At 54.8% G+C, this 21,198-nt stretch overlaps 1 protein-coding gene across 6 annotated transcripts in view; it reads left to right on the forward strand.

The window, feature by feature from the left end:
- HM13 (histocompatibility minor 13) overlaps positions 1–18,091 on the forward strand; it is a 38,155-nt gene extending 20,064 nt beyond the window's left edge. The window contains exons 5-13 of one of the 6 annotated variants that reach the window (XR_006336917.1): positions 1,216–1,355; positions 1,454–1,579; positions 2,268–2,325; positions 5,186–5,269; positions 8,151–8,187; positions 10,423–10,525; positions 14,641–14,726; positions 16,606–16,808; positions 17,660–17,796. Coding sequence is in view for 4 of the 6 variants with exons in the window: in XM_043883093.1 (XP_043739028.1) it covers positions 1,270–1,355; positions 1,454–1,579; positions 2,268–2,325; positions 5,186–5,269; positions 8,151–8,187; positions 10,423–10,525; positions 14,641–14,726; positions 16,606–16,752; positions 17,660–17,759 (827 nt within the window). In the remaining 2 variants the exon portion in view is untranslated. Of the gene's footprint in view, positions 1–1,215; positions 1,356–1,453; positions 1,580–2,267; positions 2,326–5,185; positions 5,270–8,150; positions 8,188–10,422; positions 10,526–13,487; positions 13,530–14,640; positions 14,727–16,605; positions 16,809–17,659 lie in introns of those variants that run through there. The other 5 variants (XR_006336918.1, XM_043883093.1, XM_043883090.1 and 2 more) reach the window with 5 other exon arrangements.
- The last annotated feature ends 3,107 nt before the right edge of the window (positions 18,092–21,198 follow it).

Here is a 21,198-nt window from a genome sequence, read left to right on the forward strand (position 1 = left end):
GGAAGGTGTTTCTCTCTTATGTACATGTCTGAGCTTGTGAATGTCACACTTGTTGGGGATGTGCCCAGCACATTCTGCCTTGTCCCTGGAGAGCAGCGATTTTATATGATTCCTTTGTGCATCTGTAGGCATCTGTGTCCAGTCAGTGACATGGGGGTTTTCACCCGTCTTGTGCTCTGCCGCACTCGGGTCAATGGGTCCAGGGTAGCATACCATTGCTTCGCAGGCTGTCTCAAAGGACATAGAGGCAACTGTTCCCCAGGCCCATTTAGCTGCAAGGGAAGCTGGAAAATGTGGCTGAGAGCTAGTCAGCCTCAATTTCCAGTTGAAAATCATCAGGGTATTGTTACCACAGAGAGGCGAACAACGGTTGGGGCCAACCAGCAGTCCACTGCAGTCTGGAATCTGAAAGGAAAGCCTGTGCTCTGTGACCCTGGGCACGCTCCACCACCTCTCTGGGCTTCCTCATTAGGGCACTCGGAGGTGATGGAGAAGGGGTCTAACATCAGGGTGTCTGCCACAGGCTCCCCAACAGAACAGCCTCGGGGCCTCCCACCTGCCACTTCTCCAGGCCTCCCTCTCTCACCTGCTTCCTCCTCTACTGGTGACGCAGGGCTACCAGCAACCTTCCTGACTCCTTTGGCGGCAGAGTAGAAAGATTACTGAATGAACTGGGACCTTCCAAGGGCCTTGGGCTCGGTGCAGTCAGCATTAGTTGAGCACCCACTGTATGCCGGCTCTGTGCTGAGTGCTTTGTAAGGACCACCTCACTTGCTCCCCATGGCAGTCCTATCAGGGAGATGCTGTGACCCCCATTTTTTTGTTTTGTGTTTATTTTTTTGGTCGCACCTCTTGGCATATGGAACTTCCCCAACCAGGGATCAAGCCCATGCCCCCTGCAATGGAAGGGTAGTCTTAACCCCTGGGGACCACCAGGGAAGCCCAGTGATCCCCTTGTTATAGATGAGGAAACAAACTCAGAGAGGGAGCTGCCTCCCCTGAGGTCGCCCAGCTGCTAGTGCAGAGCATGGGCTTCCAGCAGCATGGACCACCTCCCACTGACCCTACATCAAGTCTGGGTTGTCTCTGGGCCTCCATTCCGTCCTCTAGGAAATTGGAGGGTCTGGGGTTGGGGAGGGCTCCAGTGAGCACCCCCAGCCTGTGGGTCTCTGACGGAGCCCACAGCCATGCCCTCCTCCGTCCAGGGGCTGACAGGTGGGAGGGGCAGCCCCGCCCCGGGGAGTGGACTTACCCGGCCTCTCTGCCCAGAGATCATCAATTATGAGTTTGACACCAAGGACCTGGTGTGCCTGGGCCTGAGCAGCATCGTTGGCGTCTGGTACCTGCTGAGGAAGGTGAGTAGCCAGGGCCCAGGCAGTTGCAGGGGGGTGGTGGAGCGCTGGAGGGACAAGGTGGTGACCGGTGAGGTGGCCTCACTCTCACCTTCCCCCAGCACTGGATTGCCAACAACCTCTTCGGCCTGGCCTTCTCCCTTAACGGGGTAGAACTCCTGCACCTGAACAACGTCAGCACTGGCTGCATCTTGCTGGGAGGGCTCTTCATCTACGACATCTTCTGGGTGAGTCGGGCAGGGATGCGCAGGAGGTCCAGTGGAGGGCAGCCACCTGACCTACGAGTAAGGCCCCAGATCAGATCCTTTCTGGGGCAGTGCCCTCAGCTGTGAAGTCGATGATAGAGCAGAGTCCCAGCCCCGCTTGCCGAGAGCTCACCTTTCTTTGCCCTGTGCCTTCCAGCCGCCCTCTGTCCCTCACAGTGAGCCCAGCAGGGGATTGCTTATCCCTTGTCTTTCCAGCAAGCGAGTTGAGGCTCAGAACAGCTGAGGCAGGGGTGGTTAAAGCAGATGAGTGGACACTGTTGAGCAAGACACTGTCCTTGACAGAGACGGCGCTGGGCTCAGGGACCTGCCACCCTCGCTCTGAGAGGCAGCCCTGACGGGGTGGTGCTGGAGGGCTTCCTCTCTCGGGAAGGACAGAGCCCTGACCTGACAGCCCAGCCAGGACATCAGAGATCCTTTCCTAACTCCTTGGAATTGCCCCTCATTGCTGCCCAGACAAGCAGCCTCAGGAAGTGTCCATTTGGCCATGTCGGTGGCTGCCTCCTCTCAACTTTACATCTGCTCTGGAGCCCTTCTTGGCTCCCTGTCCCTCTCCCGCCCATCTCAGGCAGCCCCTCGTTGAGAAGCCACACACGGCCATTCCTTCCCATCTGCCCGCACTTCCCTCCAGACTCCACTCTTCTCCTTTTAGGTGTTTGGCACCAATGTGATGGTGACAGTGGCAAAGTCCTTTGAGGCACCAATAAAATGTAAGTGACCACCCCACCATGGGGAGCCCGTCTGCCCCCACCCTGGTGGCCCATTCCCGCATGGTCCCTGATTCAGTTAATACCCTCCCTCAGCTGTTCCTTCTCCAAGTTCCCTGGTGTCTAGGGCCTGGTTTCCTTCTCTTTGATTTGTCCACTGTGTTCCCACACAGCTATCCTCTGGCCACCTGGTCATAGAGAGCGGTGTCTGAAACAGCCTGTGGCAGGGCAGGCAGGGGCCTCCAGAGGAGGACACCCCCACACCAAGACCTGGAGCCCCCTCCCTGGCTCCCTGTAACACATAACCAGCAGGTGTTGTCTGCCCCACTCCTCTCACACTTCCCTGGTTGTGTTCTTCAGTGTATCCATTGTTATAAATATTAGAAACCTCACCTACAGACATCTGTAATGTGGAAATGTTGTCATTTCACACGCAACAAGCCCGGTGGCGGAGCCTCTAGAGTTGGGTTTATGACCATCAGTGGCATCGCCAAGAGCCAGGGTCACCTCAGCCCTCCACCCCACCATTCTCAGCAAATTCAGGGACAGAAAAGAGGAACTTTATGTCTCCCTTTCATCAGAGAGGGATGTTTTTCCCTGAATCTCCCTGCAGCCTCTCTCATATTTCACAGGCCAGAATTGGGTCACAGGCCCAAGTTCATTGTTCCTCATCAGGGGGGGTTGAGAAAAGCATAATGAACTTGGAGTTTAAGCCTTAGACTGATCAAGAATCACTCCCTGGCATCATGAGACCCAAAGAGGAGGACGGAATCCATCGGGCATGATGGAAGGAGGAAGGGGGATCCTGTTGGGCAGTCAGGATGGAGCCTGTCCTGAGAGCCAAGCAACAGTTGCACTCTTCATGGTCTGACTCCACAGCTGTACATGGGTCCCCTCCATGAGCCAGAGAGAGGCTCCTGGTCACACGGCTGCTCCTAGATGTTGTGCAGGGTCGCGGCTCAGTGACCCCAGAGGAAAGTTCCTCCCAGCTATGGCTTGGATGAACCCATGGGGCCTCTCCAGGCCCAGGAACTAGGCTCTGCCACTAGGAGTGGTGCAAAGGACAGGGTCACTGCCTTCTCCAGTGCTTGGGGGCAGTGTTTTGAGTTGGCAGCCTCCCAGAACCAAGGGTCTAAGGTGAGGGCAGTCGTGCAGAGCAAGAGAACAGATGCTGGCCAAGCTCGAAGAGCAACTATGCCTCACACGCTGTGATGGATGAACCCAGCCAACGGGTCAGGAAAGCTTTCCTGGGTTCCGAAGAATGAATATGTGTTTCACAAGCATGAAGGAGCAGTAGGGGCATTTGAAAGAGAGAACAGCTTCAGGCCAGGGCTGCAACCAGAAGAATGCTTGGAGGGAGCAGAGAATCGGAGAGGGAGTATGGTGACTTCAGGGGAGCAGCAGAAAAGAGGCCAGATTTGAGGAAGCCGAAGATGGCATGTCAGGGAGCCCAGCTGCTGCCCAGTGGGCAGTGGATGAGCCATTGGAAGACTCTGGACAGGGAAATGACAGTCCCCTCTGGTTTCTGGTGTTTGGAATTGGGGTTTTTGTCTTGAGGAGAAAGCTTGTTGCCCTCTACTGCTAGGAGTAGTCCAGCAGAGTGGTTAAGTGGACAGTTAGTAAAGTCAGAAAGCCTGGATTTGGATCCCATATCTGATGTGTGCTGGCTGTGTGGCCTGAGTGGGGATGCCTCACCTCTGTGGGCCCTGGTTTCTAGATCTGCCACTCAGGATTGAATGATGGCAGGTTTAAGAGGATCAGACAAGGAGAGCTGTAAATCACTGTGACTGTATTCAAGGCAGGAAAAAGTGGACAGGGAAGGACCTCTGTATGATTCATTGGGGAAGCACCATCTTGGCCCAGAGCACACCCGTCTTACCTCTGTTTATATGCCATTGGCCAGAGCTGGGTCACATGACCACCCCTAGCTGCAGGGAAGTCAGGAGTTCGGTGACCAGATTGTCCTAACTGTCTTAGCCTTGTGCCACACTTGATTCATCATCTGGGAGGACAGCCTCACACAGAAGCAGGACTGGGTCAGTAAAGACATAACAGTTAAAGCTAATAGTGTGTTCAAATAACCTAATCTTTACCGCAAGGCTATGGGGTCAGTTTGGTTGTTATACCCATTTTACAGGTGAGACAGTTAAGGCCCAGAGTAGTTAAGTAAACTGTGCAAAGTCACACAGCAGAGCCAGGATTCAGACCCATACAGTCTGACCCTGAAGCCCACACCATAACTGGTGAACTTTTGCTCCAAGGCTATCTGGATGAAATCCAGTTACAGCTGCCCCTTGCCATAACTGGACATACAGGGAGGCATTTTCCTCAATCTGTATTTATCCAAACAAGTTGGCCAGCAGGATTTCTGAGTAAGGGGCTGTAAGCAAGGGATTTGTAGGTATGTAGCCTCCTCCTCATCAACAGATGCACAAAGCGTGTGGCCCAAGCTCTTCCTTCTTCAAAACGAGGGTCTGTCCACAACTGTGGTGAGACGGAAAGCCTATTAGATGCCAGCACCATGTGGGCCCTTTCATCCTTTATATGCTAGGCTTTGGGGTCAGTCCCATTTAACCAAAGAGTCCTGGCTATTAAAAGGCATTGAAATTGTATGACATGTGAGTTACAGCTCAGTAAAGGCATTAAACCTTTAGCCTAGATGATTCTAGATTCTTACTGCTCTAACCAGCTGTGATTCCAGATGGACACACCTCCCTTCAGCCCATCATCATTCTCTTGACTCCCCATTCCCATCCTCCCAACCAGCAATGCAAGTGTGTGAGTTCCATACACCAGAGGCGGAGGCTAGGAGTGCATGAGCTGGGCTCTCACCAACTCCTCACATCCCTGCCTCCCCCTCCAGTGGTGTTTCCCCAGGACCTGCTGGAGAAGGGCCTGGAAGCGGACAACTTTGCCATGCTGGGACTCGGAGACATCGTCATTCCAGGTGACGGGGCCAGGGCAGGGGCCAAAGTGGAGGGGGATTCCATGGAGAAGGAGTCGTCCTGTGAGACACAGCCTCACTCACCAGGAGAGGGAAGGAGGAAGGGTTAGGCTGTGCGATTCCCCCATCACCACCTGCCCGGGGTTTGGTGAAGGGGGTCCACCTCAGCCCGGTGTGGGCTGGACCTTGGAGGGACGGTGGTGAGCAAGACTGCCCTCATAGAGCTTCTGGTTGGGTGAACAGACATTACTCGAGAGCTGCAGAAATAAATTATATGACAGACTGAAATATAAGCACATTCGATGACAGTCTTAAAGGAATCCGATCCCCTCACACTTGCACGTACGCACACCATTCCCAGTGTTTACAGGTGACACAGGTGTGCTAGAACTGCCACAGTCTCCTTGGCCCCCCTCCCCGGCGCTGGGAGGACACCAGGGAAAGCATGCAGTGTGTGTGGACAGGGGGCACACAGCTGTGCTCCTGTGTCTGCAGTTTTAGCAGAGGGACCAGTGGCCTGCACTTGCTTGACCACACGACCTGGCCTCTGAGTCCATTATATGTGTGGGTGCTAGTCAGCACACCTGTGGACATGGGCACAGGTACCCCTGTGTATGGGCCCGAGCATGGGCACACATCCTGGGGGCCTGCAGCCCAAACTGCCGGTCAAGAAACTCTGGGCAAAGCTGAGCTGCCTCTCAGGGCAGCTGAAATGGCTTGAGACGTGGACGCTGTGTGCCTGCAAGACCTAGGCCCAGTGACAGGTGCTGCACACCCAAAGGGCATTCTGATTCCCTAGTCACAGAGGCTTGGAGTCAGGGTTAGAAGCACCCCTGGTGTTTGCTTACAAGAAGAAAGCTGGGAACAAATTAAAAGCCAGTTTGTTTTCCAGTGTAGGAAGTAATAGCCATCCTGCTAGTGAGCGGGAGTGAACAGGCACTTCTGTGTGACACTTTGCTTTTGTGATACATATGGTGGTGAAGCAGAGGCTTTCTCTCTCATACCAGTGAGCGAACTGAGGCTCAGCAGTGAAGGGACTTAACGTCAATTCACACACTAGCCAGCCAGAGGGCCAGGACTCAGACCAGGTCTATCTGACTGCAAAGAAAGATGATATTGTCAGAACTGCTTTTATGATAGTAACAACAAGAGTAAGATCATAATCCTGGAGCCATCATTTGTCAAGCCCCTGTTGTTTGCCAAGCAGTATGCTCAGTGTTTTTTTATGTATTATCTTTGCTACCTTTAGCAGCCTGTTGAGGTAGAGAGTGTTTCTATTTTGCTGGTGAGGAAACAGGTTAAGAGAGACTTGCCTAGGGTCGTGGTCTTGAATCCAGGTGTTCCCATAGCACGTGGTGCTGGGAGGCAGGGAAGAAGCTCCATCAGGGATGAAGAAATGGATTTGGTTCGCCCTGCAGAGCAGGGTCTGTCCCAGGCACCCGCAGACTTCCCCAAGTGTCCTTGTTGAGTGCTTCTGGGCTCCAGGCCTGCACAGGACATCTCTGCGTATCCACAAATCCCTGTATGTATCGGAAGTCTTCCAGCAGTCACAGTTGGTGTGAGTTATTGCATCCTCACAGAGCCTCAGGGATAATCTTGAAGGAAGAATAGGTTGTGGGGTGTTATTTTAAGGTCAAATGCAGTATTATGAGTAGAAGCTCTTGGGAGCTCTGGCCCGCGGATTAAAGAGCAGTTGCAGAATTCAGCTGCCGGGGGCCACTGAATTCCTAGTTTTGTTTCCAGAAAGGCAGCATTTGTCTGTTTTCACCACCCACCAGCTCCCAACTGTAGAGTCTTCGCTGGGGACTGAATCATTTTCTTCTTTGAAATGAATCACATGTTGCCAGTCAGTGCTTCTAATCAGCACAGAATGTTTGGTTCCTAAGAGCTTGCTCTCAACCAAATGAGGTTCAGCCCTGCTGTGTCCGAGTCCAAAGACAAGTCAAGGACAGACACAGGGATGGCCGTGTGTGTGCAACATACAGAGGCTGGACTGGGTGGCTGTGTCTCAGGGACTCGGGTTTCTGGGGGTGATTGGGCCAGATTTCAGAGTGCAGATAGGAGTGCAGTGGGTGGACAGAGTTCACCGTCCCCACCTGAGCTCCTGTAGAGCCTCCTAGTGTCTGCTTCTGCGCTCTCCCACCGACCAAACAACTGCCACAGGGGTCTTTTTCAAAATCTTTTATGTTATTCTCCCACTTTGAACACTTCCAGGAGTGTCCCCTTACTCCTAGAATAAATACCCAACTCCTCTCACCCCCACGGGGCCCTGCATGGCAGATCCAGCCCCCAGCATCTCCTGCTCTGGGCTTCAGCCTGCCCTGCCACGCCTCCTGAGCCCTGTTTCCTCACGACCTTTGCACATGCTCTTCCCTCTCCCTGGCAAGTGTCACTTCCTCAAAAAAGCCCTCTTTCCTCCCCACCCACGACCCCCAGCCTGGGTCTCATCCCATGATAGACCTTCCCATGACACAGGAGCACCCTTTCACAGTTACAGTCTCACACTGGTCTTTGTTAATATTTGATCAGCATGCCCCACCCCCAGGTTTTGCTTCCCACTGTATTGCCTACAGCACCTAGTATTCAGGCATCCTGTAAGTGTTTGGTTGGGCCCAGGGTGGTACAGCAGATGGTGCTATGAGGTGCTCGTCAGTGTGGTCCCAGGCCAAAGCAGTCTACCTGGGACAGTTCGGCCACTTGTTCCCTCTTCCAGTGAGTGTCCCCCATTGTTCCAGGTGGACTGAAGGTAGAGAAGCGATTTCTGCCGGCAGTTGGCAGTCTCAGCCACGCCTTGTCCCCTGATGACTGCTTTGTGGCTGGGGACCCAGTTGTCAGTTGTATGCTTCTTCCCTACCTCCATCTAACCCTGGTTTTCTCCCCGCAGGAATCTTCATTGCCTTGCTGCTGCGTTTCGACATCAGGTAAGCCACTTAGGAACCCTAGTCCTCAGGTTCCACAAGTGAGACCCTCCCCTCACAGGCAGGAGGTTCTCTGGGGTTCCTCAGTTTGGAGGAGCCCAAAGAGGGTAACTCAGGTCCCAGACCCTCCACCCAACAGCAGCCAGAACAATTCTGATTTTATCTGCGCTGTACATTCTGAGGTTCTAAGTGCCAAGAGCCTGGAGAGGGTGGGGAAGGTGTGACTCATAGGCTGAGATGGAATCCCAGAAGGTCGTGGTGGCACCCAGAGTGCTTTCTCTGAGTGGTCTTGGCAAGGAAACTGACGTTTGCAGGCAAGGTTTCTCATCCTGAAGTTAGTGGTCCCTCCTGCCTGGGGCTGATGGGGACAGTGTGGAGGGAGTGCTGAGACAGGCTGGCCTCGGTGGCTCCCAGGACATCCGGCAGCAGGTGCAGTCCTCATTGCCACCGACTTTTATCAGCCACTGGTCAGGTCACCGTATCCCAGCTGCTCTCGCTGCTCCCCACCCTCTCCTTCCTCAGACATTCTTCAGTCCCTTGTAGAAAGTGAGTACAAGGGAGAGGGAAGGGGGCCAAGCTGAGCCACCACTTGAAACTCAGAAAAGGTCACACCTTTTCAGGTGGGTGAATGCCACCTGGGCAAAGCTGGGCCTGCCACCAGTAGGTGGCGCTCAGTCTTCCTAGAGGAGGGCTTTCTGCATGTATATGCTTAATTTTGAGCTGGTTTATGGACTATTTCTTAATCTCCTTATGTCCAGTAGTTGCAAAAACAGTAATAATGTTGAAAGTGGTAGTGAGAAACCCATTGCCAGCATCATGGAAATCCAGGCTGCATGCAGAACTGAACTTTTCCCCTGCTCACGTCGCTCTGCGTTTGGGTAGGGCCACTGTGGAGCCTTTGGAAGAGACCTCGCCAGTCTCTTTAAATAGAAACACATCTGTGCTGGCTGCTCTACTGCTCGGTTTTCAGAGGTCATACAAAGAGAAACCTGTAGGAGTCTCCAGGCCATTTGCTAGAGAACCAGGTTCAGCTGGCAGCACCCTCCGAGGAAGAATCCTTGTCCTGCAGGTCCTTGGGAGCTTGTTCCAGAATCTGTGCACCGTTCCCAAAGGGAGTCTCTTGCACTCCGGGCTGCACAACAGGACTGTTGTCAGTGGACTACGGCTCCCAGCTCAGAAGCCGCCAGGCCAAAGGGGAGGGAGTCAGTCCTCCTTCATTCCACAGATGTTGCTAGACACACACAAAGGTCCTGAGCTGGCATTGTGAAAGGGCATCAAGTGATGGCAATGCCAGGATGCTTGTGGGTCAGCTCTTCTGAAGCTGATCTTCAGTGAATTACCCAGGAAGCCACTGGCATTTTATCCTTGTAATCAGCATCTTCTTAGTATCCATGATGGGTTACTGAACTATTAGCTCCACTGCAGTTAAAAGTAAGAACTTAGCTTTACAGTTTCTGATCTGTGTTCCTCAAAACATGAGCCCCAAACCAGCAGGGACCTACTCTTTAGCACAAGAAACTGTACTTAATACTTTGTAATCAGCTAAGGGAAGAGAATCTAAAGAATATATGTATATCTGAATCACAGTGTTATACACCTGAAACTAACATGATATTATAAATCAACTACATATTTTTTAAAAGCCAAAAATAAAGTTATAAAACACACACACACACAAATACCAAAATGCAGATCCCCGTACCTGTTAGATCAGACTCCCTGGGAACTAGGCCTAGCACTCTGTTCTGTTTTTTGGGGTTTTTGTTTTTGTTTTTTTGACCACGCTGCTCAGCTTGTAGGATCTCAGTTCCCTGACCAGGGGTTGAACCTAGGCCATGGCGTTGAAAGCCTGGAATCCTAACTGCTAGGCCGCCAGGGAACCCCCATACAGTTCTATATGTTTTAACATGCTGTCCAGGTGATTTTTATGCTGACCTGAGCTTCATAGCCACTGTTCTCAGTTACAACATTTGATAGTCAGCAACCATCGGGGAGATGGCGTATGGCATTCCCATTTTGCAGATGATTAAACTGAGGCTGAGGGAAGGAAAGTGACTGGTCCAAAGACGCTTAGATGGGGCAGAACCAGAATGCACGCCTATCTCCACACCCCCCAGCCCATAACCTCAGCCCCACACAGCTTCCGGGGTCTCCCCAGATCCTCTCCTAAGAGGGCATGTGGCTCTGCAGTGCTTGTGTCTCACCTTCCTCCTCTGTCTCCCCATGCCGTTGCTGAAGCTTGAAGAAGAACACCCACACCTACTTCTACACCAGCTTTGCAGCCTACATCTTCGGCCTGGGCCTTACCATTTTCATCATGCACATCTTCAAGCACGCCCAGGTGAGCACGACCCCTCTGTGTACCGGGAGTGCTTTCACTGCAGGTGACCGGGACTCCCGTGTCACATGTGCAGGCGATCCAGTGGTGCAGAGCAGTTGTGTCCGTGATTCTCTTGAACTTTCACCCATAGTTGTTGCAAGATGACAGCCCGGCTTCAGGTAGCACATGCACGCTAGTGGTGAGAAGGGGGAGGAGGGAGGATGCCAGCCGAGCCTGTGACCATCAAGGAAGGCAAAACCTTTCTCAGAGCCCTCTCAGCAGATTTTTGCCCACATCTCCTGGGCCACATCAGTGTTGCATGGCCCCAGCTGTGGCTTCTCAGCCTCAGTAGTGGTGGCAGACAGAACGGAATCGGGTGGGTGTTTGTTGCGGTCTCAGCCCGTTGCCTGCTCCCCAGGCAAGTGATAGGATGTTAGGATCTCCCTCCCATCACTCCCCAAGCCAGCCAGGCTCTGCCTTCTCCTAGATGGGTGCTGAACTGCCAGGTGGACCAGGCTGGGAGCTGTCAGTGTGGCCTGGAGAGGAGGAGTCGGGGAGGGGAAAGCCACAGACGGGGTGCTCTCTGCTGGAAATCAGAGCACTTCCTTTGTGCCAGGCTCTGCTTGGTGCTTCGTGAGGGTTCTGTGAACAGATGAGGAGCTGCAGTTCAGGTGCTCCGTGGAAAGTGTGGTGGAGCCAGGATTCAAACCGGTGTCACATGAAGACCACGCCCAGGTTATGAACCCCCAGTCATGGGAAAGGCTGTGTGGAGTGGAGTCTTAGGAGAGCCCTGGTGGGAATCCAAGCTCTACTGTCTGAAGTTACACTTAGGATTCCTCATTGATTCATGAAAACAGAAAATGAGGATAAATAATTGTAGCCACCTTGGGGGTGTTTGAGGGTGAAATGAGTTAATGTAAGTGAAGTGCTCAGAGCCACGTCTGACCCAATTGGTATTGCTGAGCTCCCTCCATCCTCCCCTCTTCCTCCTCCCTTTCTCCCTTCCCTGGGCACCGGCCACAAAGAAGCCACCTTTGAATTAATCACAAAAGCTGCTGACCCAGTTAGTCTGTTAGTTTGCCAGGCACTGTGCTAAACCCTTTCACTCATTAACTCATTGAGTCCTTAGAGACACTGTGAAATTGATAGTAATACTATACAGAAAGTTCAAGGTCCCCATCAGTAGAGAAACCAAGAACCAGTGAGGAAGCCCCTTTCATTCACATCTGCTCCAGATGACCTCAGGAGCTGTGCAAGCTGAGAGGGACATGCACTTGGCAAGGAAGGCACAGAGTACTTGGGCCTCCTCTTGGGAGGTGGCTTCTCCAGCTGTCAGCCCCAGCAGATTCCAAGCCCAGAGCTATCCCCTAGGTGGCCGCCAGGTGGCAGGCTTGCCTTCTGCCTTAGACTCAGAGAAGGCTCCACTGGGAGCTGTCTCACACAGGCTGGGGGCAGAGGTGGGAGAGGTGATCCTCGACATGAGAGAAAAGGAGCCTTCCCTGCGTGACACAGCGCGTCAAGCTGGGCCCTGGCTGGAGCCCTAGACTCCTGACCACAAGCCGACCCTACTGCCTAGCAGCAGCCCGGCTATTCTCCCTGATCATCCACATGCGTATTTCCCTGAAAATCTTCTTTGAGGTGGGATCTGGACACAAGGGGAACCTGTTCTTTGAGCTCCTCCTCCCTCACCAAGACATACGCAGTCCCTCTGCCAGCAATTCCCTATCGAGGGGGTCACCTCTGCCTATATGTTTTTTAACCTCTATCAAAAATGTACTCCAAGCCAGGACTAGCAACCTCCAAGAAAGGTCATTAATATGATCAGGTGCTCTCACTGTACAGATGGATAGGAAAGCCCAGACAGAAAAATGGCCTATCTGTGGTCACAGAGTAAAGCCGAGGCCCGATGGAGACCCAGGAGTCCTAATCCCCAGCTCACTGCCCCAAGCTGTACATCCCATCCTCTCCTTAACACTGATTTTCTTTGGAGAGGGTCCCTGGTGCCTGAGAGGAAAGAAAAGAATAGGTTTGTATCCCTCTGATACTAAGCAAACACTTCTTCCCAAAGGAGCACCTCAATTGCTGTTGGCTCTTAAGTGAGGTAGACCTTGGTGGGGCCAAATATCTACCCACCTTCCTCCCAGGAAGCCCTCTATTTTGCCCAGCCTGGCCTTGATGAAGAAAAGACACTGGACTTAGTGACAGAGGAATCCGTGTCTGTATCCTGACCAACCGTGTGATTTAGGGCAGATCCTTTTTCCTCCTCTGATCCTCAATTTCGTCATCTCTTAAGTGTTCTACTTTTCAGAAATTAAATTTTAGTAAGTTTGTATTTGTTTTATTAATTTTTGCTTTGCCTTCATTCTTTTCCTCCTTTGGGCTTCCTGATTTGAAAACTTACATTGTTTATTTCTAGTCTTTCTCATAAATGCACTTAGAGTTATAAACTTTTCCCTGAGTACTGCTTTGGCTGCCCCTCTTGAGTCTTGATGCAGGCTTTTGTCGTGATTTCTGTTGTTCCTGGCCCAAAGCCGATCTCATAGCAAAGACTTGATGCAGGGGAAGAAGCTCGGCTGCCCGAGTTTAAATCCCAGCTCAGCCACTTACACACCCTGTGTGACTGTAGGCGGGTCATTTCCCTCTGAACCTCAGTAGCATCATCTATAAAACTCAGATCGAAATGCTCAGGGTGTAATTAGGTTCAAGGAGAATCTGTGTGAAGTGGGGTAGTTCATAGCCCATCCATGGCAGGAGTCCGAAAATGGCCTGATGGTCAGCCTCCGGGGACTGTGGAGCCCTGTCCTCTAGCCAGGGGCTGGCCTGGATTTAGGAACGAGGCTTGGCTTTAGGTACGATGTCTTCACCCTCACCTGAGTCATCTCCAGGACACCCTCTGAATTTTGTGAGGGAGCCATTGGCTTAGTATTTACCAGGCCCTCTTCTAAGTACTAGGAAGACAGCAGTGAAGAAGACAGCTGTGGAGCCTGCCCTCGTGGAGTTAACAGCCTAACAGAAGGCAATCTCCAGACTGTAACGGCCCAGGGATGTTTCATTCCAAGTTGCTAGAGAATGCCGTGAAGAATTGCAGGGGGCCCAAGAGTGTGCAGCAAGAGGGCCTGACTCAATGCGAGCGAAGGCTTTCCCACAGAAGTGACTGCTGAGCTGAAGTCTGAAGGAGAAGGAAAGTAGGCACAGATGGGAAGAGCATCCTAGAAACGGCACGTGCCGAGATCCTGTGGCTACAGGTGACAAAGAGGACTGAAATGAGACCAACGTGGCCAGTGCAGAGCAGGGCGGGTGAGGTTGGAGAAGGAAGCAGGGTTCACATCTCTTGAGGATGTCAGGCCACTGGGAGCAGTAGGGGCCATGAAGGGCTGAGCAGTAGCGTGAGGTCAGCTTTCAGACACTGTGAGCAGAAGAATGGCTTTGGAGTCGGGGTACCCGAGTTCAACCCCCAGTTTACCATTTAGGCTCTCCAAGGCCTGAGCTGCCCCCTCCCCACTCCCAAAGCATGAGCCTTCCGCTTCTACACAAGGAGAAGGGTCATGGGGGTATGGAGATGGACTAAAGTACTCTCTAGACCCTGTGTTCAATGCACACAGTAGGTGCTCCGGGAACAGGATCGGCTGGTGTAATTGCCCTGTCCTCCAAACCCAGCTTCACTGGGAGTCTCCTCACAGGCTCTGGGCCCTGACCAGCTGGGTGACCTTAATCCCAGGCCGCAGCAGGTGCTCCATCCATAGCGGCTATGTCATCATCATTGTCATTATAACAGCATCTCCTGGAGCGTTGTTAAAAGTGCAGACGTCCAGCCCCAGACCTAGGCAGTCAGGGTCTCTGGGAGTAGGACCAGGGTCTCTGGGAGTAGGACCAGCTCACCAGGAACCTGGTGTCCTGGGCAGTTGGGATGCTGCCAGCCAGACTCCAGGGCGCCCTGAAAGCCCTGCATGATTGAGTTTCTTTGGGCTTCTTGCTTCTTCTCCCAGGGAAGTCAGGAGCCCCAGTGTAGGCCCAGGCACTGACTTGCTTCGTGAACCTGTCCCTGAGTCACACCCAGCAGAGAGTTGGGGTGATGGGCCCGGCCCTGAGCGGGTGCCCTGCCCAGCATTGCCTCACCAGCCTTTGTTCTCTCACAGCCTGCCCTCCTGTATCTGGTCCCTGCGTGTATTGGCTTTCCTGTCCTGGTGGCACTGGCCAAGGGAGAAGTGACCGAAATGTTCAGGTAAGAGGGGGCGGGGAGCGGAGGTCTGCCTAACACTGCAGGCTGCTGGCGGAGCCTGTGGGGACTGTGGGTACATGCCTCCGGGGGAACACTGTTTGCACCAGCAGCCTTGCCCTTTGCATCAGCACATGGGTGCCAGGCCCATGGGCACCAGCAGAACCCTTCTGTGGGCCAGTAGTAGCCAGGGGTGGGAACGGCCTTGGGGCTTTCGAGGCAGCCCCCACACCAGATGCCAGCTGAGTCATGAGAAGGGACTGGCTGGTGTAGCCTCCCCACCCCAGGCTGCCCCACTGTCGGGAGCCCTGGGTTCCCATCCCGACCCTGCTGCCATATGACTTCAGGCAGGTCTTCCCCTGCCCCCAGCCTCAGTGTCCACACGTGAGTGATACAGGGGACTCTAGTGTGATGGAAATGCCCAATGAGAAGTTAAGCATCAGCCTATGTCCAGTTGCCACTGTGGCTGTAACCCAGAGCTGGCTGCTTTCTCTCTGTCTTAGTCACACACTTGCCCCTTCCCTGTGGCCATCCGCACACCTGCCACACCCGTGATCAGCCCCACCCTGACCCCCAGGCCTGCGTGACTCCGACAGGTGTCTCCACCCCAGCAGCACCAGCCCCGCCCGCCAGGGACCCAGAAATAGCTGCCAGCTGCAGCTGAAGCTGCCCACTCGGGGGCCTTCCACCAGCTCCACCTGCCTGGCCTCCAGGTTGTCCCTCGAGTGCCTGCCAGAGCTTTCTGCGCACCTGGCTGCCTGTGGGGAAGCCTGTGACTCACCCCTCCCCCGTACCTGCCCCTGCCCTGCCTCAGAGCCCCGGGCTCCCAGCCTGCCTGCCCAGGGCTCCTGACCTGGCAAAGCCCTGTGGACTCAGGCGAGGCTGGGGGTGAAGCAGGTGGCAGGTCTGGGGGCAGGAGTGGGGCCTGAGCCCTGAGCACGGTCCCTGCCCTCACCCTCCGCCAGGACTGAGGGTGCCCGCCTTCACCCACTTGGTGCTTGGTTTCTGTAAAAGTTTGCCCACGTGGGTACCCCACTTTTCTGTCCCCCACCCCCCAGGAGGTTTTTAGTTTGAGGTAAAGAAGCAAATAGTCTCTCTTCTCTTCTGCCCATCTCTCTCCCTAATTCTCCACCTTACCTTTGGTTTTACTTTTCGCTTTAGTGGCACTATCCTTTTTTTATTCATTTACTTCTTTTTAAATGATAACACATTCACATAGTTCAAAATTCCATAGCATGAGCAGGACAACCAACCCCCTCATACCCCAGCCACCCACGAAGCCAACTCTGTCCCTGGACATTCAGAGATATCTCTGCACCTGAAAGCATGTATGTGTATACACATTCTCATGCAGGTGGTGGCATTCTTGGAACATTCTGCGTCCTGATTTTTCACACCACGGTGTGTCTGAGAGATGTTTCCACAGCAGCAGAACATCTCCGTGTGTGCTCAGTCTCAGCCGTGTCCAGCTCTTTGCGACCCCATGGACTGTAGCCCGCCAGGCTCCTCTGACCATAGGATTCTCCAGGCAAGACTACTGGAGTGGGTTGCCATTCCCTTCTCCAGGGATCTTCCCAACCCAGAGATGGAACCTGTGTCGCTTATGTCTCCTGCGTTGGCAGGCAGGTTCTTTACCACTAGCGCCACCTGGGACACATATGTATACATCTAGGGCATCCTTGTTCTTTTGCAGAGTGTCTCCCTGTATAGGTGCATCTTTTCTTTTTTATCCTCCAAGTAACACAGGCTTCTTTCCACAGAGTTCGAAAGTGCAGAGATAGATAAAAGTAAGACCCACTTCTGCTCCCTGGAAGAGAAATCTCTGTCCTCGTTAGTCTTTTCCTCTCCATCTCTTTTTTTCTGTCTCTGTCTGTCTCTCACACAGCTACGAGTCCTCAGCGGAAATCCTGCCTCACACCCCGAGGCTCACCCACTTCCCCACAGTCTCGGGCTCCCCAGCCAGCCTGGCGGACTCCATGCAGCAGAAGCTAGCTGGCCCTCGCCGCCGGCGCCCGCAGAATCCCAGCGCCATGTAATACCCAGCGGGTGCCCACCTGCCCACTTCCCCCCACTGCCCCGGGGCCCAAGGTAGGGCAGACCCCCCTGCTCCAGTGTACGGGGCAGGGAGCATTGCCGGGGCAGGCAGCAAGAGGCAGCTCCACCACCACCAGGCAGTCACAGCGCCCAGCCGAGGGGTGGGGGAGCAGGGCCCCAGGACCCCAGCGGCCTCACCAGTACTGTGGGGCTCACCTGAGATTGGGAGTCAGCAGCCCTGGTCGCACAGCAGTGGACACTGTTACTGCTCTCTGTATATATATAACCTGGGGCAAGTGTAAAACCTTCACTTTCCCCTTTCGGAACCTCTCTTTGTTCATATAGAAGTGGGCACATACCTGCCTCATGGGGTTGATGTGGTAAGGAAATGTGAGCATTGTCCTTGGCATGAACTCACTTGCTCAGTAAGTGGAGCCCAGAGGAAGAGCTAAGCCAGGGCGCCTGCCTGCAAGAGTGGCACCTTGCCACTTGTCAGTAGAGCAGCCCCCCTGCCCGCCCGCCCACGCCCCTGGGGCTAAGCTTTTTGACTCCTGTCATGTGCCCTGGGAGGCAGCCCTTCGTCCTGTAGCGTCATCCTGGCTGCCCCTCTTTTTCCCCACTCCTTCCCCAGTGGAAGGTCCAGGAAGCTTAAAATGGGTCTGCACAAGCCCAACCTCTCCTCCACTTGCTGCTGCCCTTGGCACCACCAGGCACAGAGAAAGTGGAACCCAGCAGCCGGTCTGAGGAGGGTGCACGGCAGGGCCGGGCCAAGTCCTGGAACATGCTGGGCCAAGGATATGTGTGCCCAGGGTTTTCCTGCGATGGTGGGAGGTGGGCACAAAGATTCTGCCCTTCCCTTCTCTAAATGTGTCGTCCTTGTTGTTATGTCTTGTTTTTCCGGTCAGTTATGAGGAGTCAAATCCTAAGGATCCAGCAGCAGTGACAGAAACCAGAGAGGGAACAGAGGCGACCACATCGAAGGGGCTGGAGAAGAAGGAGAAGTGATGGAGCTGGTGCCTGACCCTGCAAGGGCCAGACACCCGGGCGGGCTGGCCACACGCTGGCCCGCACAGCGCAGGCCTGCCGCTGGGGCAGGCAGCTCCCAGAGAGGGGCAGGGGCAGTAGGCTCCCTCCAGCGGGGCCTCCGGGGCCTGGTTCCCTCTCCCCCTTCTCTGGCCTTCTCTGCTCCTCCCCGTCTCCTGCCTGCAAAGGAAGCCCCCAACTGTCCCCACCCCCCCAACCCCTGGGTGCCAGGTGGGAAAAGTGGGTCTGATTTTTAGACTTTTGTATTGTGGACTGACTTTGCCTCAAATTAAAAACTCATCCCGTTGCCTGGGCAGGCCACTGTGCTTCGAGAAAGTTCTCACCCAATACCTTAGAGTGGGTTTCCTGTTTCTCACCCTCCCACCCAGAGACTTTCATGTAAGCCCCTTCCTGGGGCGGTGGACTGTCGCAGCCTGCAGTGAGGCCCTGACCTTCTAGCCCCTCCATCGTGGCTGCCCACCCGGCAGGTGGCCAGGGTGCCAGCTTAGCACCCCCAGATGCCCTCTGACCAGCAGAGGGGGCCCTTGAGCCCTGTCCCCAGCCATCCAGTTCTCCTGCCACGCTCCTCCCAGTACTTGGGGGCAGTGAGGGTGTTGGACAGGTACTGGCTGCATCACCTTCTGGAGGAAAGGTCTGCGGAGAAGAGGCTGTGGTACCAAAAGACTGGCCTGACTCAGCAAGAGGGCCATTATATGTGAAGCCAGGGAAGCAGCAGGGCCATGTGGGCCCCAGGAAAGAGTGGATTTTATTCCCACACTGGCAGAAGCCATCCTCTGTGATTTCAACATTCACATGGCTTCAGCTGGGGAGCACCGGGACTCTAGGTCACCATAGACATGGAGGACCCACCACTCCCCTTCTGCCCATTCCTGGGGTTCTTCCCAAAACGACTGCTGCAAAGCCAAAAGGATCCTGATTCTCGGAGCCATCCCGAACGCCCCTGGAGAGGCTGGGGAGGGGGCTTCTGGGAGGCCATCCAGGCACGAGAACCAGAGATCACAGAGCCAGGGTTTCTCCACAGTTTGCCAAAGACAGCAGCCCTGGCCTGAAGGAGAACCCCCAGTGGACCAGGCAAGGGGTGGGCACAGCCTTCATTTACCTGCCTAGTATGGGGTCACTGGGTAGAGAGACTAAGGTCAGGGAGGGTGGCCACTGGCCTGAGACTCAGACTTTCAACAGCGCAGAGATCTCTGCCTAAGCTTCCAGGTTTAAAGGCTGAAAATGACAGTGCTTCCAGTTTGGAGCTTAAGAACAAGTGGGAGCAGATAGCGGGAGCTGCTGCATGTACCAAGCACCTCAATACAGGATTTACTTAATTCTCATACTCTCCATCTGTAATATTAGCCCCATGTACAAGTGAGAGAAATGAGGCAGCTTACCTACCCCTAGCAATCTGAATCAAATTCCATAGTTCCTAAGGACTTTGCAACTCCTCTGCAGCAGACCCCTGGGCCTGAGTCACTATCAACTTCTCTGGGCTTTCTGGAAAGGAAGGATGGGAAATCTCAAAAGCTTCCCCCAGCCAAGAGGGTCCGTTTCAGGGGCTTCTCGGATCTCTGCCGTCTCCAGCCGCCTCCCGAGGGGAGGCCGTGTGGTCCTGGAACAAGGCCTCTCTGAGGGCGGCAGATGGGGCAGGCAGCCCAGGCACACAGCACGGTTGGTTCTGCGGTCCGTAGCCTACAAAGCCCTCATTGAGTCACCGCCGGCCCCCGGCAGAGGCTGAGGTGGCAGTGGCGCCGGGCGCCTGCCACCTAATGACCATCCCGGCCCCGCCAGATGCTCCACAGACCTCGGCAGCGGCCATCCAGGGCCCGCCCGGCCAGCCGGCACCGCAGAGGCCACTCTAATTCCAATTAACCAGCTTCAGCTGAGCAAACAGCGGGCAGTGGTGGCCCAGCCCGGGCGGTAGGCCCGGCCCGCAGAGCCTCCGAGTCTAGACTCCAGATGTGAACCGCCACAGCCAGAGTCCCATGGAAAAATGGCACCAGGCCGGGCACGGATCGGGTCTGCACGCTGGAGAGATGGGGGTGGGTGGCTGGGCAGGGCCCTAGGTGGGCCTAATGCCAGCCTCACCCCGCGGGTGGGAGTGGTTTCTTGGGAAACAGCTCCAAAACCCCCAAGTTTGCCCCTGATTTGTTAGGTGTCCCTCAGTGGCCTCCCTCTCTCCTGACTACGGTTGAGTAGGAGGGGGCTACTGTAGGGGAAGAGGGAGGCCAGCCCTGTGGAGAGCTCCAGGACACTATTTCATCTGTATTTAACATGTCTAGCATTATGATAACCTATTTTAGAAATATTCATGTAATGGTTATAACACCCCTGTGAGGGAGGTTGTCATCATTTTTACAGATAAAGGAAATGGAAGTAGACATTAAGGGCCCCAGAGGGATTTGAACCTAGGATGCCTGGTTTGGGGGATGTTCACCGCAGGTGCTGCTAACATAAATCAGGATGCTCAATTCCGGGTTCCCTGTCTTGGAGTGGCAATGGAGAAGAGGGTCAGTCAGCATCGACAGCAGGGCTGGCTGCCCACTCTGTCGTGTTTGCTCAGCTGTCAAATGAGTAAGCTCCAATTTGGAAGGGTGGCTCCAATTTGAGGGGTGGCTCCAGTGTGGGGGGAGGGGGTAAAGCCTTGACATGCCCTTTTGGGGCTTCAGCACCTGGTATGAGTTGGGCACAGGTCAAGCCGCTGGGCAGGGCAGGGAACACGGGTCAAGCGCGGGCTCCCCAGCTGACGTTGTGATCAGGCAGACAGACTTTAAATGGCTGAACGAATGGATAATGTCAAGTCAATGATCATGTCACGATCCTCAGGCAGGAGAGGTGCCTCCCACTCCCACAAGCCTGTCTGGGGTCGGACCCTGAGTGGCAAGGCAGGATCCTGGGCGATCCGGTCAGAGTTCAGCCGTTCTCGCACAAATGGGAAAACCCAGTGCTCTCTACACCCGTCCCACCCACGCCAAAAAAGGGCCAGACTTGCCCGAGGTCTCCTAAGGAGTGGAGACCAGAGGTGGGGCCTGCTGCTCCCTGCCCAGCCCGCTCTCCCACCGCTAGCGTTCCCTCCCCGTTCCAGGCCAGGTCGTGGGAGGCGGAGGTTGGGAAGGAGGCAGCATCCTGCCCGGGTGCGTCAGGAAGGGCCGAGCGGGAAGGAAGGCACCACCCCCACCCCCGCCGCGGCCACACCTGGGCTCTCCAGGCGGGCATGGGGGCCCAGGCCGGCGCCTGGCTCCAGCGAGTCTGGGCCGCCTCCCCGCGCCTCCCCGTGGGGGCCGCCAGATGGGCCGGCCGCCCGCCCGCCCAGCTACGCGGGCAGGAAACAGCCGCCAGGGCTGCCAGGAAGGCAGGCGCGAGCGGCGGGGCGGGGCCCGAGGTGGCCCCGCCCCCCGAGGGGAGGCGCCGGTAA

This window comes from Cervus elaphus, chromosome 23 (assembly GCF_910594005.1).
Source record: "Cervus elaphus chromosome 23, mCerEla1.1, whole genome shotgun sequence".
Taxonomy (NCBI): domain Eukaryota; kingdom Metazoa; phylum Chordata; class Mammalia; order Artiodactyla; family Cervidae; genus Cervus; species Cervus elaphus.